Here is a 27443-nt window from a genome sequence, read left to right on the forward strand (position 1 = left end):
CATATGCTTCGAGCTTTCTTTATTCTCTCTCTTGAACTTTTCGGATTTGTACACACAGCACCGTGCTAACCTAATCCAGACCTCCTCTGGCCGTGCTTGTCTTGCCGACATGTTTTTATCTCTTCCGTGTTCTCTGCAGAACCCTGAGGCATCGAGTACGGAAAAGAGAAGTGCACTGTGAAAGGAAATTCAGTCACTGCTGATTAGAGCGCTGGGGTCATGGAGGGTATAGCGTTCACCCCTCTAGCTTTATTTGGTAAAGGAGTATTATCAAGTTGGTCTCAGCACTGCAGGGGAGGTGCATTACAGATAAAACATCAGCCAGAATCCCTCCCACAGCACACCAGCTAGGATTTTTGGCATTTTTCTTCAGCGTTACGATCAGGGTCTGGTCCACAGATTTGCTTCAATTTGGAACCAGTGTGCAATCTGGAACCATTTTACACTTTTTTAACTGGCAAAACTGGTTCTATTTTAACACCAAATAACTAAAAACCAAGAAACAATGCACCAGGGGCTAAGTCCTGGTCTGGATTGCAGTAGTTTCAGCACCAGGGCCTGAAAACAATTATTGGAAGGGAGGGGCGCACTTCAAACAGGACGACTGTTTATCACAGGGCAAGGCACACTTACTTGCTAACTTGCATGTTTGCTTGCTTACTTACTCACTGGGGCGGCATGGTGGCTAAGTGAGTAGCACTGTCGCCTCACAGCAAGAAGGTTCTGGGTTTGATCCCCAGGCGAAGCGGTCCGGGTCCTTTCTGTGTGGAGTTTGCATGTTCTCCCCGTGTCTGCGTGTGTTTCCTCCAGGTGCTCCGGTTTCCTTCCACAGTCCAAAGACATGCAAGTGAGGTGAATTAGAGATACTAAATTGTCCATGACTGTGTTCGATATAACCTTGTGAACTGATGAATCTTGTGTGATGAGTTACTATTGTTCCTGTCATGAATGTGGCCAAGGTCACTGTCACTCTCTGGTGAGGATCAAACCCCAATTTCCCCATTTGGGACAATGCGAAAAACGGAAGAAAAATCCTTTAACAGTAAAAACGTATTCAATGGTACTGAACTAGAGTTAGATACAGTGTTTTTGAGCAGCAGTGTAAAATATACCACCTACCAACACACGCCCCCTCCGACATGTGGGCAGCAGCCGTATGCATTTTGTCACCCACCCATATGAGTGCATATGCAAATCAGCCTTGTGTACGGAGAGACACACCCTGATCAACGCACTCTTTCCCCGCCTTTGTGCAAGCGCCATCAATAAGTCAGGAAAATATACAGTATTACCTTACTACTGGAAATAAACTGTATGTAAAGTACTACTGATGGTAACGGACGGTATTACCGACAGTCTAATGTAGACCTGCAGCTTCCCATTATTACATTACTGAAGTGTATGTAACCCTTGATAAGTGCTGTGGATCTATGATGCTGAAGAATCTGATTGGCTGGTTAATTCTGACTTTGTGTACGTTAATAAATAATGATTTCACTTCAGAAGCAGCTGGTTTGTTGATCCCTTTATTTAGTATTGGCAGCAGCACTGTGAGTGGAAAAGAGGGCTGTGTGCTTTATGTTCGGAGTGTAATGGACACCAAGCTGGCTGCTGTTCAGTGATGAATGGAATACTCTCGCTAGCATATTGTTCAGAACGTCAAGAAAAGCGAAATAGGTATTGTAGCTAAATTAAACACCTGAATCAGCTATTCAGCAAACTAATTGTTCTCCAGAAATCCCCAAACCATTTAAAAAGATACCAGTTAAATCCAGTCCAGCTGTACCTAAAGCCCAGGCAGGGGTCTCCTCACTGATTTAGCTCGCGTCCACAAAACTTTACACACTACATAAATCATCTTTTTCAGCAGCTACTCCTCCCTATTGTACTGTGCCAAACCGGGGCGGTTTCCACCCCTTGTCTAAATGGTGTGGGTGAGACGAATGGCTTTGGGGGCAAAAACACTCCTCCTGAACTCTGAACACTCCTCCACCTCTCTATCCATTAAGCTCTATAGAGAGTGATCCAAGGCCTTGTGTCAGTCTTTCTCCAGAATTATTGCTAAAACTGGCCTCAATGAGTCCAGCTGCAGGGCAGGGTGATGCCCATCCAACCTTCTGGAAGCTTTGTTAAAGCACAGTGCCAGCTCGGTGCCCGTTCAATGTCTCTATTGTGTACCAGGCTGGGGCAGGGCTCAGGTGCTTCTGGAAAGTGACCGTGTTGGAGAAAGGCATACAAAGGGGAGCCTATGAAGGGTTATAAAGGTTCTGATGGACTGCAGTTTGTGTGAACAGAGGAGGAAATCCAGTATAAAAGTGGAGTGGGAGAGAGACGGCCTCCCAGTTCCCAGTTTTACATTAGCTTGTGGGAATTGCGTCACTGGGGTCGAAGTGATAAAATTAGGTGAAATGTTGCAGAGATGGTTCTTGCTTCAGGCACAATTCTGCCTTTTCATTTTCCCATGATGCTGATGAGATAATGCTGTTCATATTCACGTTAATAAAAAAATAATAATGCCTTGTTTATACTAATAGTGATATATTAAACATTTTTTATCAGATTTGATTGCTGTCCAAATGAAACAGCATTTTTAACCAAAAAAAGTGGGTGGTTTTGTGTTGTGTTTATATGGATAAGTTCCTGATGTTAGATTTCATATGTAATAGGATAAAGTCTGTATAAAAGTCGGCTATGAACTGCTTTTTTACAAGAATTTATTTATTCATTGCTCTCCCTTTTCTCCCTAATATAGTCATATTTCCCAATTGCAACCTTCTCCCTGATTGAGGGGGGCCACAAATGATCTCTATGCACTTTTTTTTTTTTTTTTTGTGCATTTTTCCCAATTTTTCTCCCAATCTAGTCATATCCAATTAACTCCACTTCTGATTGAGGTGAGTGAGACTGGCACACGCCCCCTCCGACGTGTGCAGTAGCCGACTGCGTCTTTTCACCTGCACAAGGCGAGTTCATATGTAGATCAGCTTTGTGTACAGAGAGCTACACCCTGATCAGCATTATCATCATCTCTGTGCAGGCACCATCAATCAGCCAGCAGAGGTCGTAATTGCATCAGTTATGAGGTCCCTGTCCGGCTCTCATCCTGTATGAACAACAAGCCATTCGTCGTTCATGTAGGCGCCCAGCCCAGTCGGATGGCAGAGCTGAGTTTTGAACCGTCGAGTTCGAAAGCGCGTTTTACCGCTGCGCCACCTGAGCGGCCCGTGTGCGATATCAACGGCATCTTTTCACCTACACAAGGCGAGTTCATATGTGGATCCGAGTCCCACACTGGTCATCATTATCCGCCGTCTCAGGGTGCAGGCACCATCGATCAGCCAGCAGAGGTCGTAATTGCAGCAGTTATGAGGGAACCCTGTTCATCCTTGTCCTGTCCCTTGCAGACACAGCCAATTAAGTGTCTGAGATTCGAACCTGAAAGCTCGAGATCTTAGCACTGGTGGGCTCATGTATTTCACTGCTTTGTCACCTGAGCATGCTCAGTTTTTTTAAAACTTATAATAAGTTATAGCTGCAGGTTTGATCCAAAAGCACCGAATAAATTATTAGTAAAGGTATTTACAGTTGTTTTTGGTGTGTTAATGCTTTTTATATTAGTGTTTGTGAGGAAATTGAGAAGAAATCTAGTGTGCCTACAAAGTTCTAGATTCAAAGTATTAATAGCATCAACTATAGGCAGTGCTTGTGGGTTGTACCTCCACCCATTACAGGGTTAAACTCAGTCCCTCACTCCCACTCCTGTAGCCGCTATATGATTAGTGGATCTGTGTGCATTAGCCTCCACAGGAAGTTCAGACATCCTATTGTTTTAATCTTGTTGAGGTTATTGCTAAAGAAGCACAAAGTGCCGTCGCCGATCCGTCTCACCCGTTCACTGTCGTATCAATCCGCCTGACTCAGCACAAACTCGGTTCCAAAGTCAATACCCGTATCTGCCAGCCCATACCCCCCTCATTATCAGTCATCTATCTACGTGGGCGTTTCTCAGAAGAGCAGCGCTGAGCTGATGGATGGTGTAATCGAAAAAGCTGGAGTCAGAACCGCTGGACTGCCTTCCACACAGCACACCGAGCAGAAATGTGGTTAGCAGTGGTGGTGTGTAAAGATTCCTCGAGTGGTGCACTGGATGACCTTGAAAATGCTGCATGTAGCACTTGGGTGGTGCAGCGGTCTAATGCGTTAGGCCACCGCTGAGATCTTAAGCTCTCGTGTTCGGATCTCAGTGAGGGAGGTCGAGGGTGCTTTAGTGCTGCTGTACAGTTATGATCTTTGCTGTCTGGTCGAGGCGTCTGAACTTGCGTTGGGGTACTCACGAAGTGCATAGCGCATTTCTTTATACTGGGGTTTCTGACTATGGGAGAGGATGCAGCCAGTGATCGCACATGTTCTGGACAGGGCGTGTGATAGACTCAGCTCTCATCAGCCAGCACAGGGGTGGTACAATTAGCAACCATTAGCTTGTTTGGTTGTAGTAAACCAGCCTCCACTATTTATACTTAAAACTAAAGACGTATGTCACACGCATCACTTGTGCCAGATGTGAATAAGATTCTTGCCTAAACATTACAGGCAAATGAAAACTCACAGTGCCACAAATAAGTGGACACCTGACCATAAGCTTGCTTGCCATCTCATTCCAATACCATTAATATGGAGTGTTTTTTGGTTGTTCGTCCAATTTTAAATTTCTCTGCTGCATACACCACCTCCATTATGGGCAAAGAGGGCCATAGGTTACATGTGTCTAGTCCCACCTATTGTTTTATTTATTTATTAGGATTTTACCCACTTTACATTAGGGTGTTTTACACACCTTGGTTACATTTATGACAGGACAGGTAGTTACTGGGTGGAGATTCATCAGTTCTATTGTTTTATCACCAGCTAGGTCTTAACGCAAATGAAGAACACACTTTCCTCCAGACAGTAGGAGTCACTTGTAGTGGCAAAAAGAAAATCCTCATTCCATCTACCATCTGGTAGACGTGGCCAAGTGGCGGTCGGTGGCATAAGAGAGATTAAATTCAGGTTTCTACAGTGGTTGGCTAGTGTATTAAGAGCAATGTGCCAATTGAGTTCCCAACCAGTTTAAAGGTCAGGAATGCTCATAATTAGGGGCCTACTAAATTTACGGCAAAATGTGCTTAATTTCATGGACCTCGTTTTTCAAAAATCACAGATTTCATGGATTTATACAAAAAAGTGCCACATTTCACAGCATTCATTAAATTACACTCATCAATTAAATGATAGAATAATTGGAAGCTACAAAGCTACAAAAAGCTACACAGCACAGCTACCATAACGGTTGAAAGACAAAAATACTCGTCCGTGTTTTGACCCCTCTCGGCGTCCACAGAATTGGTTAGGAGCACAGTTTTACATTGATTATGAAGTCCACAAAGGGACAAAATGCACTTAATATGTAAACACATACACCGATCAGGCATAACATTATGACCACCTTACTTATATTGTGTTGGTCCCCCTTTTGCTGTCAAAACAGCCCTGACCCATCGAGGCATAAAGTACTGTAGCAATTTGAGCTACAGTAGCTCGTCTGTTGGATCGGACCACACGGGCCAGCCTTCGCTCCCCACGTGCATCAATGAGCCTTGGCTGCCCATTTACCACTGTTCCCTACTAGGACCACTTTTGATAGATACTGACCACTGAAGACCAGGAACACTCCACAAGAGCTGCAGTTTTGAAGATGCTCTGACCCAGTCATCTAGCCATCACAATTTGGCCCTCGTCAAAATCGCTCAAATCCTCACTCTCGCCCGTTTTTCCTGCTTCTAACATCAACTTTGAGGATAAAATGTTCACTTGCTGTCTGATATATCCCCCCACTAACAGGTGCCGTGATGAAGAGATGATCAGTGTTATTCACTTCACCTGTGGTCATAATGTTATGCTTGGTCAGTGTATATCAAACATTGTCAGCACAGCACACTACACCACAAGTCTGTCAAGTTTGTACACATGGTTTGAAGAACTAGTTTGTAGGAAATTGTGCAACTGAAGCACGCACCACTGTAAACAGCTGCTATCCTGATACACAAGTAGATTAAAGAGGTGCACTGTTGACCCTATCCTCCCTATTCCAAATATTGAAGTTCCAGGCCAAGTACTCAATCTGGCCATCTCTTTTGCACCCGGAGACTTGTCCGATAGGGTCTTATTGTTTTCCTGATGTTTGGTGATTATGTAATGTCTGGCAGGAACATGGCCGGTCTAAAGTGGCTGGTTTGCACCAGTAAACACCATGGTACAATACCTAATTTGGCTCTGTCGTATCGTTATGCATCATGTCTTCCTGTCTCTGAAGGAATGTGCATTCTCATGTCGGGGATTTTTAGCAGTTTGGCTTATCTGGACACACAGGAAGAGGAAGTCGGCACTGGTTGCTATGACAACTCCCTCCTTCCTTTGTCTGCCCGCAACCAGGTGGTTACTGAGCCGTGGTTTCTGTCTGCGTCTCTCTGTCTGTACGTACACGGGCTGAAAAGTGAGAATAAATGAATAAATGTATTGATTATTCTATAAACAAGAAGTACTTATGTGTGCAGGACTGCCTGGAGATGAGGCCTGGCTCACAGTTTGCATTCCAGTTCATCTAAATGAGGCTGGGGTCAGGGATCTGTGCAGACCCAGTCTGAATTTTTTACACCAAACTTACCAATAATTTATTTATGTAGTGTGATTTGTTTATAGGAACATTATATTACTTAAGAAAGGACATCCCCAAACTGTTTCCTTAAAGTTAAAAGCACAGAGTTTCTTACAGTTCTGTTTCATGTAGTTCTACTTCACTGAAACCAAGAGGCCCAAAGTATCAAAAAGCACCCTGATCATTATTCCTATTATTCCCCCTCCACCATACTTTACAGTTGGCACTATTTGTTTGGGACGCTTGGGTGGCATTGCAGTAAATTACGCTAGCCCACTACCGCTGGGATCTAGGGTTCGAATCCCCAGCAGTGCTGTCCAGAGATGGGGACTTGAGTCTGCGACTTGAGTCCAAGTCGCACGTAAGTCGCACACACAGCGACTTCAGACTCGACTCGGACTCGTTTCAAATGACTTGGACTCGACTCGTGACTCGCATAAAATGACTTTTGTCCAACAAAAGTCACCAACATTAGTTACGTGTATACCCTACGTATACCCTACGAATACCCTACGAATACCCTACGTAGTGCACTTCACAGTAACAGATAATGTGAATGGAACGCTCTTACAGAATTGGCGCTAATAATTGTAAGAACCGCTTTCTGAAAAATTCAGACCTTCTGATTGTAATTGTTAGTAAGAAATGCTGTTATTTGCATGTATTTAGTTTGCAGCGTCACACAGATGATGTGTCAATGAAACGCTTGATTGGCTTTCTAACGAGTTTGTGTTTTACTTCACAACTGGGAAAAGTTTGGAGGTTTTTAATTATAAGCACATTTACAAAATAACGGATTCTGTTCCTAATGGGACACACGCTTATAAATGTAATAGCATCTGGAACAATGTAAGGTAAGCAGTGGTTATGGATATTTTGCTGTGTTTGGCTGCTGTGCTGTAATTTGCAATGAAAACAAAACGTCAGTTTAAGCTTTTAACTGGTACCTAGGAAAGTAAAGTCACTAAGTAAAATGGCAAAATACACTCGCTAATCTGTTGTTGTTTTATATCTTTTTATACTTTTGGATTTGATGTAGACAAAGCTTCGACAGTGAGAGCATGTTTTGTTTCTAAGTAGGCAGTGTGGCAGGTGGCAGTGGCATAAGTGCGGTGTTTATTCAGGGCACTTGGAGACCATTGTTTGTACTGCCAGACGAGCAGTCCTCATTACTGTAGGGCTGCTGGGGGTACCACCCTGTGTACCAAATATTTTGGAGCAGAAACCCCCGTTTGTTTAGCCATATGTCAGATCCACAGTGGGGGGTCTGTACTGTAATTGTGCATTAAACTTTCCCATATGGAGTTTTACTTACACGCACATACATCTCGCTGACTAGCGCTAGCATATGTCACTGTATTCAGGCTGGTATACGGGCTGTAACGTGGTGCAGTATGGTGTATGTGTGTCTGTTGATGTCGCTGTTCTGACTCTGCTTTTGTTTAACGATGTCGCCGTTCTTTGGTGTCAGGAATCTCTTTGATTGGTGATAAATGGCGTTTAATGACTGGGTCATGAGAACTCACATATGGTCCCACCACCACACAGAGTTCCTCACACTGAGCACGGGCATCGTGCTGGGAGTGAATAACTAACTGGAACAGCCAATTAATGCCGCCTTTCTTCATGTCGACTGTGTTTGATGTGGTTACAGGCGCTGCAGAAGCTGGCCAATCAGTATCTGAAGAGGGACTGGCCTGGCATCAAACCTGACGACAAGCGCACGGACTACAGGTGAATTCCTACACACACATTACTCACTCACACAGCATGTATAGACACGTGCCAGTGGTTAAAAATGGTTTTGATCAGGTGGCACAGTGGCCCAACACGCACAACAGGCACAGTTGGCTGAGGTTAATAGATGACCTCATTGTTCCCTAAAAGGGACAGTGGTAGCCTAGTGTGTAGGGCTTTGGGCTATCAACTGAAAGGTTGAGAGTTTGAATCCTAGCTCTGCCATGCAGCCACTGTTGGGCCCTTGAGCAAGTCCCTTAACCCTCTCAGCTCCAGGGGCACCGAACAATGGCTGACCATGCACTCTGACCCCGGCTTCCAAACAAGCTGGGATATGAATTTAGTTGTACTGTACCCTTGTATTTGCATATATGACAAATAAAGGCGTTCATTCTATAAAATCTCTTAGTGCGTAGTTTAGCCCTGACCAAGAACCAACTGTTCCATGTATTTTTTAGTAGGTGCAGTCAAACTACATTACATATACATTTGCAGCATTTAGCGGATGATTTTATCCAAAGTGACTTACAATTACGACTGAACACAGTTTAAGACATTGAGGGTTAAGGGCCTTGCTCAGGGGCCCAACAGTGGCTACTTTGGCATTGGTGGGGCTTCAACCAGCAACCTTCTAGGCGCCCAGGTGGCGCAGCGGGACATTCCGCTAGCACACCAGCGCCGAGATTCTGAACTCCTTGGTTCGTAACTCGGCATTGCCACCGGTCAACTGGGCACCATCTAGCAGGCATAATTGGCAGTGCCTGCAGGGAGGAATGGCCGGAATATGTGGATGTGGGCAGGGTCTTCAAACGCTGTGTAAGGACCCTGATTGGCGGATAGAGGCGCCTGGGCAGAGTGCATGGGTGGAAATGGTTTCGTTAAGGGCTGTGCACAGGTCAGAAGAGGCGTGAGCAGCAGTATACCCTCCTCAACTGCAAAAAATCGGAGATCCCCCAGCAGCATATATATAACCACTGAGCTACCGCAGCTTAAATTAACAATACTAGCCCTGCTTTGTATTACCCACGTTCTGTATGATTGTAGAACTTTCTACACCTCTAAATTGAATTGCTGTAGTAATATTTCCAGAAAAATCACACCAAACTTAAGAAAGAACTGAAACTCCCAAAGGTTTTTGGACAAAGAAGTGTGTGTGTCATTCATTCAGTCAGAGAAAAAGAAGAAATCACAGACTTTTTAAAGCTTCATGGCGTTCATGTTGTTTACAAGTGTATGTAAACATGTGTCTGTGTCTGTGAGTTAAAAGAACTTTTTTTGGTGCTTGTTGTACTACAGGAACATCTACGGTGTGTGGAGAGCGTATCTGGAGAACACCGTGGAGGTGACCCACTCTCGACTGTTCGTCTGTGAGAACTACAAAACCGAGATCTCGGACCCTGCCAAAACCGTCCGACTTTACAAAGAACAGCAGCTCAAAAAGGTTCCGCCCTCATTTCTATTTATTAAAAAAACAGTTCAATAATGTCACATGACAATACGATCAACACCACATGTAATTAGCATTTTTAACTATAAAAAAGTAGTTCCAAGTTTTGACTGACAGATACAAAAGCCACACGTCCTTCAAGGCCATCCCTTCTTCAATAGGATGGACAGGTACAGAGGCCACACCTCTTTTAGTCTGACTGACAGGTACAAAAAACACAGTATCTGGATTCTGTACTACAGGGTCCCTAAGCAGTGCTCTTGTATCCCCTACACACTTTTGGGACAGTGGTAGCTTAGTGGGTAGGGCGTTGGGCTATCAACTGAAAGGGTGGGAGTCTGAATCCCAGCTCTGTTATGCAGCCACTGTTGGGCCCTTGAGCAAGTCCCTTAGCCCTCTCAGCTCCAGGGGCGCCGTACAATGGCTGACCCTGCACTCTGACCCCAGCTTTCAAACAAGTTGGGATATGCAAAGCAAGTATTTTGTTGTACTGTACACGTGTATATGTATATATGACAAATAAAGGCCTTCTATTCTATTCTGTTCTATTATAATCACGGGTTCTTGGCTAAGACTTCAGGGTTAAATCCCTTCATACAGAACATCCCACAACGTCATAACGTAAACGTCAGAGCACCGTGTTGACAGCAATCTTTGATCGTTCTTTTGCCGTGGATAACATTGTGTTAATCAGTTAATTAGCTAAATTAGTACCGTTTGCTGCTCTTTAAAAATGCACCAGCTGTCTTAACCTGCAAGACACTCGGTGACTGATGGGTAAACTTTGCTGTCATCTTCCCGTCTAGTGATGAACCATTACTCACCACTCCCTACACAGTGTGAAGTTTCCTTCCCACTAAATGCTTTCACTCCCTGCGGTTTAGGATTTCACTTGAAATGTCCAAATTCTCTGTGTAATCCACTTCATATGGAACTACTGGTGTGATTTGAATGCCCCTAGTGTCCACATCTCCTTTTCTATGACTGACAGGTACCAAAGTGACACCTTTTTTATTAAGACTGACTGGTAGAAAGGCCATACCTGGTCATACCTTCTTTAATCAGACTGGCAGGTGCATGTTTCATAAACGTATAAACATTACTGTAACTGTACTGTTTTTATTATAGTACTGTGATCTGTATTTAACTGCCCCTCTTTTTTGCCTCCTTGTGGTGGCTCCCTCTGTTGGCCATTCTCCCTCAGTGCATCGAGCAGCTGGGCAGAATCCAGGCTGAGCTTCAGGACTCAGTAAAGGACCTGGCAAAGTCTAAAAAGAAGTACTTTGAGCTGGAGCAGATGGCCCAGGCCGTCCGGGAAAAAGCAGACATTGAGGCCAAGTAAGTACCAAACCTGCTGCTAGTGCTACCGCTACTGCTAATGGCTCTACTTAATGCCTTATCATAAAAACACAGCTGTAAGTAATGATTCGGGGCTCCGTGTTTATTGCTTGATTACAATTGACTTTCAGACCCATTAATCAGTCCTAATGTAATCCTTTGCTATTAAAGTAAATACAATTATGATGATTAAAACTGAAGCCTAGTCCAAACTGAAAATTTTTATCCATTCTTAAATAGAAAGAGATTTATTTGTCTTTGTTAATGTGGACCTGACTTTAAAGCCTAGATCTTGACTTAATCTCTACTTAGATTTAAAGTTTGTAGAAATTTGTGAGGAATTTCATGAACCAATGTCCATCTCCTGCAGTGCACCTCACACTACTGAACAATGAATGTTTCATTAATGCACTACCAGTGGTGTAGTTACACACTATATAACACATAGGAAGCTGCCTACATTTATGTTCTTATGCCTTTAGCAGCAGCCTTAATCCCAAGCGACTTATGGTTGTAACTAATAACAGGGCAAGCAATTGAGAATTAAGGGCTGAGTGGCAACTCTGTGGTGGTGGGGTTTGAACCAGCGATCATCCGGCTACTAGTCCAGTATCTTCTGCCCACCACTGGTTTGGAATGCAAACAGGAAATCACCTAGGGTGTGTTGTGTAAACAATGTCCGACCTTCATAACAGTGAATTAAAGCTGAACAAAATCAGCAGATAAAAAATAGCTACAAAAATCCTGGGCTTCAGTTTCTGTACGTACACAAGGACTATACAGAATATTGAAACTGAGTGGTGCTCACATACACATTCAAGATGAGAGAACAAAATCCAGTGTTATGTATATTTTTGAACCAGTTCATTAAAAGTTTAAGGTTAATTTGAAGACAGGTTCCTTACCAAGGTTGAAGATCAAACTACGCTGATCTGTGGGCCTGAGCGTTCTCCAGAAAATATCAAACTCAGCTAAGACTCTACAAAAAGGTTCTGGTTTCTCTAAAGAACCAAGTTTCTAATGTTTGTAAACTTAATCCTCAAGAAGCAAATGCAATCACATACCTGACAGAGAAGAGAAGTAGAAGAAAAATAAGTAGAGCTTGATGATGTTGCAGGAGGGCTGCCAAGTAAAGTCAGTATAGATTTGGCCATGTGCTGCATTTTATTACCAGCTCTAAAGTGAAGGGATTTGTCTGCCATGTTTGTTCAGTCTAAGCGAGAAAAGTGGCTGATTATTTTTGCCCTTGTATACTCTACAAAGTACCAGAACTTTTGGTTCCAGATAAATAAAGCTGTGATATTTCCGTTGGACAACAGCAGATCAACGAGGGTTTTGGTTATAGGACCACAATGACTGTAGTTTTGGGAACAAAAGGTACTGTTGTTAATGCGACTGTTCCAGTCATTTCTCCTATGGAAAGAAAGCCCTGAATTTGTGGCTGTTTGGGCCACTTCTTGTTTTAGAATGAACCCTAAACAATTGGTTCAGATCTCAAAGTGGCACCTTTGTTACAGTAACTGCCACTTTTGGTATAGAAGTTAGAACTTTGCTGCTGGGCAACAACCTTTATTACATTACATTTACATTTTCAGCATTTAGCGCAGCAGTCCCCAACCTTTTTTGCACCACCGACCAGTTTCATATAATATATAATTTCATACTGCTCACAAGTGATTGAAAATGAGTTTTTTTCGCTGCAACGAGACGCTGCTTAGAGACAATAACACTCGAAATGTTTTGGAAATGGAATCTCTTCTTATTTATTCTTTCTGTGCGGCCTGGTGGTTGGGGACCACTGATTTAGCAGACGCTTTCATCCAAAGCAACTTACAATTAAGACTGTATACATTGCAAGCAATTGAGGGTTAAGGGCCTTGCTCAAGGGCCCAACAGTGGCAACCTTACTTTGGTATTACTTTGGTTCTGGAATTTTAGGTACAGTGGGTAATACTTTGCTACTGAAACAGCAACCTTTGGTGTTGTAGCACAGCAATCCCCAACCTTTTCTGCATCACAGACCGGTTTCATATAAGATATAATTTCACAGACCGGCGGGGGCGGGAGGATTTAAAATGAAATTGTATGACAAGCAAAAATACTACTCACCAATGATGGAAAATCAGTGGGAACCCTGAGACATTTGTTTTTGCTCATTTTAGCTAGCTTGTGGGCTTAATTTTTTGATATCACATGACTGATATAGGTACATGTCAAACTTGTCAAGAGGAACAGACAGGTGTTATTAAAAGAGAATCTGTTTTTTCAAAATAAAACATAACAGGAACTTTTGTAACAGGAACTTTTGGTGCTGAAGCAGAAATTTCGGTACTGGAACAGGGATGTTTGGTACCGTACTAAAGCTGGTGTCTTTTTTTATATATTTTTGTTTATGCATTTTCTCCCCTTTTTCTCTCGACTTTTTAGCGCGTCCAATTGCCCGATTGCTTCATGCTTCCTCTCCACCAATGCCGATCTCTGCTCTGATTGAGGAGAACGAAGCTAACCCACACCCCCTCTGACATGTGGGCAGCAGCCGTGTGCATCTTGTCACCCACACTAGGCGAGTGCACGTATGCAACTCAGCCTTGTGTATTGAGAGACACACCCTAATCTGCACTCTTTCCCCACCTCTGTGCAGGAGCCATCAATCAGCCAGCAGAGGTCGTAGTGCATCAGGTACGAGGAGTCCCTATCCGGTTTAATACCACACCCCTATATGAACAACAGGCCAATCGTTGTTCATGTGGCTGCCCAGCCGGATGGCAGAGCTGAGATTCGATACACTGTATTAGAGATCCCAGCTCTGGTGTGCTAGCGCAGGGGTTTTCAACCTTTTTAGGTATGCGCCCCCTTCGTGTGCCGAGCACGACTTGTGTCCCCCCGTCCCCCCCCCCCCCTTGGTGGAACAGCACTCGGTCACGTGTACCAAGCGCTGCTTCCGCCATGCCCCCCTCCCCTGGATAAGGCGCGCCCCACAGGTTGAAGACCCCTGTGCTAGCGTGTGTTTTTACCACTGCGGCCATGGAAGCTGGTGTCTTTGAGACCTATTGGACAGCCAGGAAAGTTTCATGTCACTACCAGCTGGGTGCAATACAGATAAAGCCTTGAGTTCTGATAAGTTGGTTGAGTCAAGCCAGACTTTTGGCTCAAAGAGAACTTTAGTAGTGCTGCTGGGTATGTGAGGGCTGCTTGATTCTTGACTGTTTCGAACCTGATGCAGGAACTGCAGACGTGTACAAACGTGCAACGGTGGCCCAAAGACTATTGGTTTGGTTCCTCCTGAATATTTTGTCCTCTTATGAAATAAAAAGGAATCTGTCCTGTCCTGACTGCTTGCTGAGACTGGTGCTGATGTAAAATAGCTTTTGCTTCCGTCTGATCTGGGTTTGTCCTGGTTCTTTAGAATTTCTGTTCCTTCCTCTTTAAATCTGCACTGATGCTAATCTGGGTTTAATCTGTATTACCCACTATCTACCTCCCACAGCCTCCAGTCTGAATGTGTTTCCTGCTTTTCACTACTCCAGAACAATCCAGGTCCTGTTTATCCAAAACCACTGTAACGTCATGTTAGCTGGAGGCACAGGTTCCACTCTGAATGTTGTTCATTCCACAGGATGGTGGGCATCACGCCTGCTTGAGCTGGGCTTGATTTACAATGTTTTGTGTGTTTTACAGGTCAAAGCTGGGTCTGTTTCAGTCCAGGATTAGTTTACAGAAGGCCAGCGTCAAAGTGAGTCAAACTTTATTTTGAATTTCATCACCTTTTATCACTCCGAGTCCTTTTTTGAAAGGCCTAGCAATAAGATTGATCCCCGGATCACCAGATTGCAGTAGTGGGTGTGTGTACTTTACCGCTGTGCCACCCGAGCGCCGAGTGGGGTTAGTGTTGGGGTTATGGATAGGGTTGGAGATGACTTCCAATATCTCAGAGCTAGCACATGCTAGCCCTTACCCTTCTAGACTTGGAGCTCTTATGCAGTAGGTGAGACTCAGCTCCTGAGTGGGAAACCGCTGCTTTCACATCATCATCACATGAAAATCTTCTTCCCCTTAAAGCTTCTTTGAGCGTCCAAAAAGGTAGAAATCGGATGGTGCTAAATCCGGACTATAAGCGTCTCTCAGAAATGACCGATTACTGCTCCTCCCACCCTCACCGTTTCCAACCAAAATATAAAAGTGCGGAAACTTTTTGATGACCACTTGAACATGCTTCTACATGTATATTACACATACGTTTGCCTATACAGTGTTTTTTTAATCAAAATAATGTTTTGTGTGCCCAGGTGGCACAGCGGGATATACCGCTAGCACACCAGCGCCGAGATTCTGAACTCCTCGGTTTGAAACTTGGCGTTGCCATCTAGCTGGCATATTTGGCAGTACTTGCAGCAGACACTATATGCAGCAGACACTAGGTGGGATGACCGGACTATGTGGGTGGGGTCTTCTAACGCTGTGTAAGAACCCTGATTAGCAGATATAGGCATCTGAGCAGATGAAAAGAAGTGGTCCGCTAGAATTGCACATGGGTCGGAGGAGGCGTGAGCAGGAAATATACCTTTCTCGAATGCAATCAGAAATCCCCAGCAGCGGAAGACAGATTGATTACGCTAAAATCAGGAGAAAAATGCTTAAATAAATAGAAAAAATAATAACGTTTTATCTGTGTTGTAGTTGAAAGCCAAGAAGAGTGACTGTAACTCCAAAGCTACGCACGCCAGGAACGAGTACCTTCTAACCCTCGCAGCCGCCAATGCACACCACGATCGCTACTATCAAACCGACCTGGCCAACTGCATCAAGGTGAGAAGCTGAGTTTTCTAACACACCATTTCATTCTGTGTGAAAATGCTGTAATAGCAAAGTATCCCAATGGAAATTTGGGATAAATTAACTTAGCTACACCCTCTCTTAATTATTAAGTTTTGGAGTTCTAGCCACACCCATTTTTAACAGAGTAAGTTTTAGGTCTTTATAATATCAGTTCAGAGGAGTTGGGTCAGTGATAAATGAAGTGTAGTTTCAGAACATGATGTCCAGTGTGGTTGCACTCAGGGTCCGGCAGGAATGACTTTGACTGCGTGGCATCCCCAGGTGACACTAGCTAATCCTCACAGCTTTATTACCACTCAAGTGCCATGCTCTACTCATGTGCATGTGTGTACAGACGCTGTGCTCCAAACAGTCTCAATAACTTCAGCCCTTAAACCCTGTCCACTTACTGAATACAATCAGCTATAGAAGTGACACTCAAGGTCACATCTTATATTCTCAGTTCGCTGAGGACTCATCAGAACATTGAGAACAAGCTTCTCACTTTAACCTGTCAGCTTTAATGATCTGAGATGTGTGACTGTACAGCAAGCGGTCTGCCTCTGCCTGCTTAGCCTGGCGAAATGTTACACTAGGTTTTTTCCTACACCGGATCTGTTAGAGTTGTTCAAGCTCGATTTTACACTTTCTTTAAATCCTAAAGTTGCACAGGTCAGTAAAGTGTTTGGCACTGAATGCAGCCGCAGTGGATCTGAGTGAACGGACAGAATCAGACCATGTCTTAATATAGAGATTCTAACCCAAGAACCTGTTCAGCCTTTTTCTGGATCTTCCCCTGTTTATCTCCCAACCTAGTCATTTCCAGTTCACGATTGTGAATCGACTGTTGGCTGCACAACCCCCGATCTGATTAATGAGAGCCGGATCACTAGGCCGCTCAGGTGGCGCAGCGGTAAAAACACGCGCTGGAACCAGAGCTGGGATCACGAATACTGATCCGCATTGCACTCGTCAAAGTGCAGGTGATAAAATGCATACAGCATGCTGCCCACGTGTCGGAGGGGGTGTGGGTTAGCTTTGTTCTCCTCAATCAGAGCAGGGATCAGCATTGGTGGAGAGGAAACATGACGCAGTCGGGCAATTGGACCCACTAAAAGGGAGAAAATGCATAAACAATATATATTAAAAAAAACGTGTCCAGTCTGCGGCCGCTTCTAATCACCTTCCAGTGTTGGGTAGCCACAGAGCCATATTGTGTACGGAGAGCCACGCTGAGCTCCATTTTTGCTGATTCAGGCGGTCAGTGGTGGACTGTGTTAAGTGTTAACCTTTTCCTGAAGTACTCCAGAGCCCATGTGTCTGTATTCTGTATTCAGTGTTGTCTGAGGACTCGAAGGTCATGCACATTCAGCAGCAGACGTTTTTGATAAGTGGACACGTTCCTGTGGTGGCTGCTATAGTCTGTCACTTTATGTAGGTTAAATAAATATATGCACATATTCAAAATAAATTAAACAACCTAATAAAAATTGTTCATGAGTGCTCAGGTGGTGCAGGTTTATTAGTCAATTCAAGTCAAGTCAGTTTTATTTGTATAGCGCTTTTTGCAATGAACATTATCTCAAAGCAAATTTACAGACTCCAGGACCAACAGACCAAAAACCCCTTTTGAGCAAGCTGAGGGCGACTCCCTTAAAATTACAGGAAGAAACCTTGAGAGGAACCAGACTCAGCATGGACCCATACTCCTCGGGTGCAGGATAATTTGAATAAATAGGATTTACACAAATCATACATACACAAAATAAATTACACTAAAAGTTATGAATAGCAAAAATAATTGGAGTTCTTCATTATTTGTCTGTGAAGTCCGTAGTGAGTTCTTGACATTTTTGATGCAAACAAGCCAGGTATCCATCACATCTAGCAGGAGCAGCATTGTTGGCACAGTGGTCTCGACGTGCAATCTTTAACCTTGAGGTAAAACAACAGAAGATGTAGTTAAAATGTGAAATCATTAAGAGTAAGATTATTACACTAGCCCACCCAGATTCAAACTTGGATCCCAGCAGTGCTATCAGCCAGCCGGGCACCTAGTCAGACAATTGGCTGTGTACATATATGAGGGGAGGGATAGCCATAGCCTTGTGATGGATTGCCATCCTGTCCAGGGTATTCCTGTCTTGCACCCAGTGTTCCTGGTGAAACCAGACCCACCGTAACCCTGACCCGGATAAAAACGTTGATGAAAATGAAATAAATTGTAAAAAACTGTCCATAGCTCTGACCTGTCACCACTGCTGAGATAATTAAGAGCATTATTAATATTTATAAATGAATGATTTTGGTGCCGGTCTGGAGCTCTATTTTAGGTAAAGCATTACAGTGCTTTAGTGCTCAGGTTCAGGCTCCGATTCTTCCTTAAATGGTCACATGCAGGCTGGAGGAGTGAGTCTGAGAACAGCTCATATACTAAAAGTACCTCCATCGCCAGGATCTCCAAAATTTCTCCGCACTGCCTGGCACTCACAGCCACATCTGGAAGGACCGGTGCGATTAATGTGCAATGGTTTTATCTCTTAGTGGAATGGCTGATGCCTCAGTTCCAGCTTCCTCTGGCTCACGTAGCGCTGTGGAATTACAGTAATGATCATATATGAGTCTGGCTGCCAGGTTTTGACCACATTTTTGACCCACTATGCACTGCCAAATTTGGACGTCTGGATTAGCTGGAATCTGAATCATGTATTGTGTTTGTGCATTTGACAAAACCGGGAAGCTGAAGTTTTTTTTCTGGAATCCCCCGTCTACACACACACACAGTAAGATAACAAAACGGGTGATTACAAGGTAGAGACTATAAAATAAAGCATATCTACACTGACTCATGACCTCCACTCACTAACCACTTATCCAGTTAGGGTCGCGGGGGGGTGCTGGAGCCTATCCCAGCTTTTCAATGGGCGCAAGGCACACAGTTACACCCTGGACGGGGCGCCAGTCCATCGGAGGGTAGACACACATACACACCCCCATTCACCTATAGGGCACTTCAGTGTCTCCAATTAACCTGATTGCATGTTTTTGGACTGTGGGAGGAAACCGGAGCTCCCGGAGGAAACCCACACAGACACGGGGAGAACATGCAAACTCCGCACAGAAAGGAGCCGGACCGCCCCGCCTGGGGATCGAACCCAGGACCTTCTTGCTGTGAGACAACAGTGCTACCCACCGAGCCACCGTGCCTCCCCGAGCTCCAGCACACAGGACTTTATTTGATACTCGCCTCAAGTCACTTTCTCTGTTTGTCTCACCTCTTAAAAACATACAGAAGGTAGATTGGCTGCTATAATGTACCCATATGTGTAAGTAATTAAGGGATTAGTTTGGTGTGTGCTGCCCTGGGATAAATTTCCACCTCAATGAAGCAGTGTGAAAATGAATGAATTAACGAACAAATAGGTTTACTGAGCCTGACTGGTACAGTCTATCCCAGGGCCTTGCACCCAGTGTTCCTAGGATAGGCTCTGGACCCAGCATGACAGTAATCAGGCTGGAGTTTAATTAACTGATAGGTTCATTTGTCAACTTACTTGGACTTACATAATTTAAATTTAGCCACTTAAGGTACATTTGACTAATTAATTGGTAATATAGGTTTTATTTGATACTCTTATGGCTTTTGCCTTTGTTGCTATGGGGACAGACGGACAGACGGTCCAGTCTGAAGTAGTGGTCAGTCCTGCAGTGGAAACACAAACAGCAGTGTTTGTGGGGTCATTCCAGTGATCACTTTAATGGAGCATAATTCTTAAGGGGCAGTTGTAGCTTAGTGGTTAAGGTATTGGACTAGTAATCTAAAGGCTGCCGGTTCAAGCCCCACCACTGCCAGGTTGCCACTGCTGGGCCCCTGAGCAAGGCCCTTAACCCTCAATTGCGTAGATTGTATACTGTCACAGTACTGTAAGTCACTTTGGATAAAAGCGTCTGCTAAATGCCGAAAATGTAAAGGGTGCAAATGATGTACACCTTAGGCTTCAAACTCCTGAAACTCGATTCAATGATTCAATGAGTTAGATTCAAATGATTCAAATGGTACAATTTTGGAAATAAAGTTGGAAATGTGTTCTAAATGGCTATAATTTAAATTCCCTTTCAGAAAGAACCCTCACTACCCAGCATGCACCATTCAGAGGGGTTAAATTGTAGTGGTGATCACTCCTGAGTGTACCCCAGCCATTATCTAAATAGTTTTTTTCTCCCCTTGTTCTCCCAACTTAGCGTATCCACTTACCCAATTGCATTACGCTTCCTCTCCAGTGATGCTGATCCCCACCTGATTGAGGAGAGCAAGACTAACCCACGCCCCCTCCGACACGTGCGCAGTTGCCGACTGCATCTTTTCACCTGCACGATGCGGGTTCATATGAGGATCAGCTTTGCGTACGGAGAGCCACACCCTGATCAACACATTATCCCTCGTCTCTGTGCAGGCGTCATCAATCAGCCAGCTGAGGTCGTAATTGCACCATTTATAAGGAGTCCCTATCCAGCACCCTACCCTATCCAGCACCCTACCCTGTATAAACAACAGCCAATCGTTGTTCATGTTGGCGCCCAGCCCAGCCGGATGACAGAGCTGAGTTTCGAACCGACGAGTTTGAAATGTCAGCTCTGGTGTGCTAGCGTGTTTTACCGCTGCGCCACCTGAGCTCCCATAATCTGAATTGTTGTGATGTATTTGACCCCCAGTTGGTGGTGGTGAGGTTTATCACAAGTACATATTCAGATCTTGTCTTGACACGGTACCGATTCGTCTGGAACAGAATGTTCACTGGCGTTTGAAGTCAGACTGTAGTGTGTATGGAGTTGGGGCGGGGAGGTGTGGGCGTGAGGGGTTGGAAGAAGGAGGTATTGAATTTTGTTTTTGAACGTCAGGATGGTGGAATGTGGAAAACTTTTCCCAGCAGCTGCTGGAGAATTACACAACCTTCATTTCTCCTGGATTACATTCCTGAGGAACCACAGTGATCCTGCACTTTTATATTTCCTTTATCTTTGTACTTGAACGTACCCAGAACTCTGAAACATGTACAGCTGAAGTTACAAGTTTATACGCTCTTATAGTCATAAGTACTTGGACACTCACTCACTTTCTTAACTGCTTATCCAATCAGGGTTGCGAGGGGGGGTGCTAGAGCCTATCCCAGCTTTTCAATGAGCGCAAGGCACACAGTAACACCATGGATGGGGCACCAGTCCATCACAGGGCAGACACACATACACACACACACCCATTCACCTATATGGCAATTTAGTGTCTCCAATTAACCTGACTGCATGTTTTTGGACTGTGGGAGGAAACCGGAGCTCCCAGTGGAAGCCCACGCAGACACGGGGAGAACATGCAAACTCCGCACAGAAAGAACCCAGACCGCCCCACCAGGGGATCGAACCAAGGACCTTCTCGCTGTGAGGCCACAGTGCTACCCACAGAGCCGCCGTGCCGCAGTACTTGGATTAAAATAGAGCCTCTTTTCTCTTCTGAGAAAACTTCTCACATGACTTTGAAGTATGTCTGTGGGGATTTGTTCCCAGTCAGTCCAAAGAGCATTTGTATGGCAGAAACTGATATTGGCCAGGAAAGCTTAAACAGATGTTTATTCCAAAGCTGTTCAGTGGGTCTGAGGTCAGGGCTCTGTGCAGGTCACTGGAGTTTCTTTAAACTGAGTTTTCGTGCTGGAAAAGGAAAGGGCCTTCCCTAAATTGTAGCTGCAAAGTTGGAAGTATGTCATTTCCTTTGTATGATTGATTTATTATGCCTGTTAGCATTTACAGTGACTGAAACACATGAATTAAGTTAGAAGAGATGTCACAATACTTTTGTCTATGTAGTTGTCAGGCAACCAGCAGGGGTCGCCAGAGTGCACAGAGGAATTGTGAATATCCAGATTAAGACGATCCAAAAAGACATCCACTGGAACCACAAAGTTGAATCAGTTCATCTGGACACAAGTTTGTTGTAGAGATACGTTTCATCACTCATCCAAGTGACTTTTTCAGTCTGAGCTGGATGAGTGACGAAAGGTATCTCTACAACAAACTTGTGTCCAGATGAACTGATTCAACTTTGTGGATTTGTGTACCTGGATTATTGAGCATGCATCAAGACATCCATTGGATGTTTTTCAAATCACGACTGTCATTTCATGTAATGAATTTTCCCATAAACCCTGGTCTGGCTAGACCTGAAAATGAACACTTATCTGTGGGAATCCGTATTAACCCTCTCCCGTTTTTCCTCGTTCTCTCTCTCAGGCTCTGGAAGGTGACGTGTACGATCATGTGAAGGATTATTTGATGTCTTTTTGCCGGACGGAGTTAGAAGTGTTCCAGACCATTCACAACACATTCCAGTTCCTCCTGGACAAATCCAGTCGAGTAAGTCTAGTAAATTTAACTATTATGTTTTTTTCTTTATTACTAGACATACATTATGTGGCCAAAAGTATATGAACACCAGACCATGAGCTTGTTGGACATCCCAATTTAAAAACACATTGTATTAAAATGAATTATCTCTATGAGTCTCTTTGAAAACCAAGTGAGCTGCCCTTTGCCTACCTGGGCAGCTGCATCAGTAGAGCGGATTCTAATAAGACATTGAACTCAAAACTCAGATTATTTAGACGCACTACTTAGACAGCGATTACGTCGATTATGTCACCACAGTTTCACTTACTAAGCTAACACAGTTAGCCTCAGGCCATTTAAACCAAATGGACTGAGGCGACACAACCCACTAGCTTGCCAGCTAAGATCTCCCTCCGTGTACTGAAAACAGTTAAATTATTCCTGACTAGCCCGAATTTGTAAATAAATGACACTCGTACTCTGCATTCGTCCTTCATATTTGTAACTTTTTGTGAGAAAAGTTGTACCACACTGAATGCTTTGATTGCCTTCACTTAACAACACTTTGAAGACTTTAAAGTATGTCTGTGGGAATTTGTGCCAGTAAAGTTAAAAGAGCATTTGTATGGCTGGTCACTGATGTTGGCCAAGAAAGCATCTGCTGATGTTCCAGTTCATTCCTAGTATGGAGTTTCTTTAAACCGAGCTTTTCTTAATGTCTTTATAGAGCTTTGCTTCGTGCACAGGGGTACAATCATGCTGGAACAGAAAGGGTCCTTCCCTAAACTGTTGCTGCAAAGCTGAAATCATATAATCCCTAATGTAATTGATTTATTACACCATTTAGGAATAATTGTGACTGAATTTAATGATTAGAAGGGGTGTCCCAATACGTTTGTCCATTTAGTGTAGCGGTGCGTTGCCAGATCCTCATTAACAGTTCATGTACTGAGAAATTCAATTCACTACATACGCACAATTACAAGCAAACAAAAGGGGGAAACAACAGCTGAAATTATTAGGAATTCCTTAATCACATTTTAGGCCATTAGTTTATGGATGCTTTATGCACACTTAATGTCTGGAAAATGCCTTTTTTATCCCTATAAGTTAATACCTAAAATAATACCAGGTAATGCAGCTTGTATGAACTATAGGGGTAAAGATTTCCAGGTCGGATGGTAACAGACTTTTGTGATTATCGGAAATTATTGGGACTTCAGAAAGCACTATCTGTCCTACTAACCAAAACTGATCAGGTTTAAAATGCTGACAAATGGCGCTCAGGTGGGGCAGCGGTAAAGTACGCTAGCTCATCAGAGTTGGGGTTTCGAATACATCATATTGAACCTCAGCTCTGCCTTTCCGACTGGGCTGGGTGGCAGCATGAACAATGACTGGCTGGCTTGCAGGTGAAAAATGCGTATCTGTACTGACTGTGCATACCCGAGGGGGCATATGTCAGTTGAGAGGCGTCCTCAGTCAGCGGTGAAGGGTCGAATCAGTATAGAGGACGCAATCAGGGTAATTGGACACAACTAGACTGGGGGATAAAAATTGGGGGAAAAAGAGGGGGAAAAATATAAATAATAAAAAAAATGCTGACAAATAAAACATCAATGTGAACAAACGAGGTGTTTAATCCCCTGACCACCGTCCTGGTTTCCCTTTTGCTTCCATGTGAAATGTAGTGGGTGGGTGACAAATGTTTTGTTTTGTCTGAATTATCATCAGCTTAGCTGCACACTTGCACTGACTGTGAAAGCGTTTCAGACCAACGTGCACATTTTACTGGTGATAGACTGCTTACTGGTGAATAGACTGATTGTGTCTTTTTTGATGTAGGTGGTGCAGGACTTCAATCAGCAGTTGTTCCTCCAGGAGAATCCAGTTTTCCATAAAACACAGGACTTCCAGTTCCAGCCGTGTGACGGTGACACGGTAACACACACATTCACTCTAACACTTCCTACACAAATGTATTCAGGCTTTATGTTTACTGTAGGTGACGTGTTTTCCCTTGTTCTCTCTGGCTGGGGTTCTCATCCTTTTTTGGCCCATGACCCAAGTTTATTGGCTCACAATGTTCACAACCTCTTTACAGTTTTATACCAGTTGGTCTCGTCTGCTTGCCTGAATTTTTGGCCCATGTCCTGATGTTCCCAGTGGCTCCCGATTTTCACAACTTCTCGACAGTCTCGTCTGCTTGCATGAATGACGAGTCTCTCAACACTGTTCCATCTTTGCTAGCAGCATCTTCCGAAACCATGGGTCTGTCTCAAAACCTACTAAACTGCCTTGCTGCTCACTGCCTACCTGGTCAGCTGCCCAAGTACAGAGGATTCTTACTGACATCAAACTTCAGAAGACAGATTATTAAGACCCTCTAGTTAGACAGTGATTACGCCATTGGCTGTCGTCGTCAACTGTTGCTGTTTTAGCTTACTAAGCTAACAGAATTAGCCTTAGGCCATTCAAACCAAAGGGCTGAGGCGACACAAGCAGCTAGCATGCCAGCTAACATTTCCCTTTATGTACCAAACAAACCGAAAATTGCAAATAAATGCTTGTACACCTTTATATAAATGAAAAATCAGTGAGAATTTATTTACATTGAAAAATAAATCTGCTAGCTGCTCCGCTTCTGTTCGCCATATTAGACATTTTTTTGTGAGAAAAGTTGTGCCGCACTGAATGCTGGGATTGCCTTCACATCTAAGGAAGCATTGGATGCTCCCTTGTTATTCAGTCAGATTATCATTTAGATATCATTTTAATGTATCTAAGAGTTTAGACATGCCGTCTTCTTAAGAGTGCACATAGGATGACGTAAAATGCATCTATATAGAGAGCTTACTAGGTTTAGGAAGCATACAGAGCTCCCTCGTTATTCGGTCAGAATATCAGTCAGAATTAAGGCGTCTCAGTAGGCAGCATTTTAATGTATCTAAGAATTGAGACAGGCTCCTTCTCGGGTGCGTGTAGAGTGACGTAAATGCTGTCTATGTAGAGAGATCATTAGGTCACACCCCATGTGTATTAATTTGAGATCAGGGGAAGGCCCTGTGTCTGCGGTCTGGTTGAGGTGTTGGTACGAGGAGTTGAGGAACTCACAGGGCCTAGTGTGACTCCATACATGCTTCAGCTCTCTGTGAGAATCGTCCTGGCTGGAGTAAAAATGTCACGAGACTGGTATGTTCCGAGATGGTCTGCCAGCATGGGGGTGGTGCGAACAGGAGAGGAATTTCACTAAGGAATTGGTAATGACCAAATTCTGAGAAAAGAGGGGAAATATCAAAAACACTAATCCATAAAAAATATAGGAGTTTAGTTTCCAATTCTGTCTCCTTATCGCTCATCAGTATTACACACACACACACCTCAGATTCGTGCCACACCTTCTGCTGAAACACACACACACACACACACAGTCTGATCCTCACTGTCTATTATTACCTACAGCTAGAAACACCTTTAAAGGTGATGGAATCGCAGTGTGTTATGTCTCGATTCGTGATTCAAGACGCCACAGATTAATCTCTCTCTCATGCATATACACACACACCCTCTTTCTTTCTCTCTCTCTCTCTCTCTCTGTATTTCCCTTTATTTTAAAACGTACCTCCAGTCTAACTTGCTAGCCAACCCCTGCAGAGACCAAATTTCCGTCTAGACGGTGTCACCAGACAGGCTGGGTGTTCAACACACAAAATCAGTCTTGTCTGAGGGAGGGAAGGTTGGATAGGGTTTATCGTCCTTGCTGCTGCAACAGCGACTCCTGCTGTCTGGTCAGGGTGCTGGCAGAGCGCTGGGTGAATGCTGAATGAACAGCATGGTCCTCCATGTGAAATATTCAGCTGGCTGCTGAGACACATACTAGCCTGGGCAGGGTGCACAGCTTAAAAATGTGTGTGTGGGATCGAATAAATAAATATCCAAAATTTACATTTTTAGCTCTTAGCCGACGCTATTATCCAAAGTGACTTACAGTACTGTGACAGTATACAGTCTAAGCAATTGAGGGTTAAGGGCCTTGCTCAGGGGCCCAACAGTGGCAACCTGGCAGTGGTGGGGCTTAAACCAGCAACATTTCTATTACTAGTCCAGTACTATAAAATAAAATAGTAACAGTAATTATCTCACTGGTGTAACAGCTGAGTCTTCAATTAAATTGCATTTATTTTGACAGTTAAGCCAACTGGGTGGTGCAGTGATAAAACACAGTAACCCACTCGACCTCAGAGATTGGGGATTCGAATCTCAGCAGTGCTGAGCTCGGCTGGTTGATCATCTACACATGATTGGCTGTGTCTGACGGGTGATGTGGCTGAACAGCCTTGCTGTTGGGAGGTGCACTTGTCAGTGCTAAATCAGGTCTACAGAGCAGAATGATCCAATGTGGTTACCCTAAATACTAGAGCAGCCGAAAAAAAATAATTTAATACTTTATCAGTTACTGTCTGTGTCTATATGGCCACAATTTACCTCATTTGATAATCATGCACAACATCATAAAGAATTCAACAATTCAACTTCAAACTGGTTCCAAGAACGCACCAATCAGTTCAGTATACTTCTTAAAGTTCTCTGTCCAGTTTCGGTAAGCCTGTGCCCACTGTAGCCTTATCTTCCTCTTCTTTACTGGTGGGAATAAAACCTCTTCAAGATTGGCCTCAAGATTCAACATGTAGTGCATTTTCAAATCCTTTTTGCTCACTACAGTTGTAAAAAGTAGTGATTAAAATTACTTAGCCTTTTGTTTACCTTAAACCAGCGTCTTTGCTGACTTAATCAGGCTGCTCAGGTGGCGCAGCGGTAAAAACACATTGTATCGAATCTCAGCTCTGCCATCCGACGATTGGCCTGTTGTTCATATAGGGGTGGGGTATTAAGCCTGATAGGGACTCCTCGTAACTGATGCACTACGACCTCTGCTGGCTGATTGATGGCGCCTGCACAGAGGCGGGGAAAGACTGCGGATCAGGGTGTGTCTCTCTGTACACAAGGCTGATTCGCATATATGCACTCGCCTGGTGT

At 44.0% G+C, this 27443-nt stretch overlaps 1 protein-coding gene across 1 annotated transcript in view; it reads left to right on the plus strand.

Annotated features, from left to right (window-relative positions):
* Window positions 1-27443, plus strand: part of LOC134323001 (F-BAR and double SH3 domains protein 2) — a 100533-nt gene that overhangs the window by 57239 nt on the left and 15851 nt on the right. Inside the window, exons 4-10 of the mRNA XM_063004407.1 lie at window positions 8349-8428; window positions 9728-9872; window positions 11083-11216; window positions 14895-14949; window positions 15894-16022; window positions 22311-22433; window positions 24252-24347. Of these exons, the coding sequence (XP_062860477.1) occupies window positions 8349-8428; window positions 9728-9872; window positions 11083-11216; window positions 14895-14949; window positions 15894-16022; window positions 22311-22433; window positions 24252-24347 (762 nt within the window). The remainder of the gene's footprint in view (window positions 1-8348; window positions 8429-9727; window positions 9873-11082; window positions 11217-14894; window positions 14950-15893; window positions 16023-22310; window positions 22434-24251; window positions 24348-27443) is intronic.

Source organism: Trichomycterus rosablanca, chromosome 11 (assembly GCF_030014385.1).
Source record: "Trichomycterus rosablanca isolate fTriRos1 chromosome 11, fTriRos1.hap1, whole genome shotgun sequence".
NCBI lineage: Eukaryota > Metazoa > Chordata > Actinopteri > Siluriformes > Trichomycteridae > Trichomycterus > Trichomycterus rosablanca.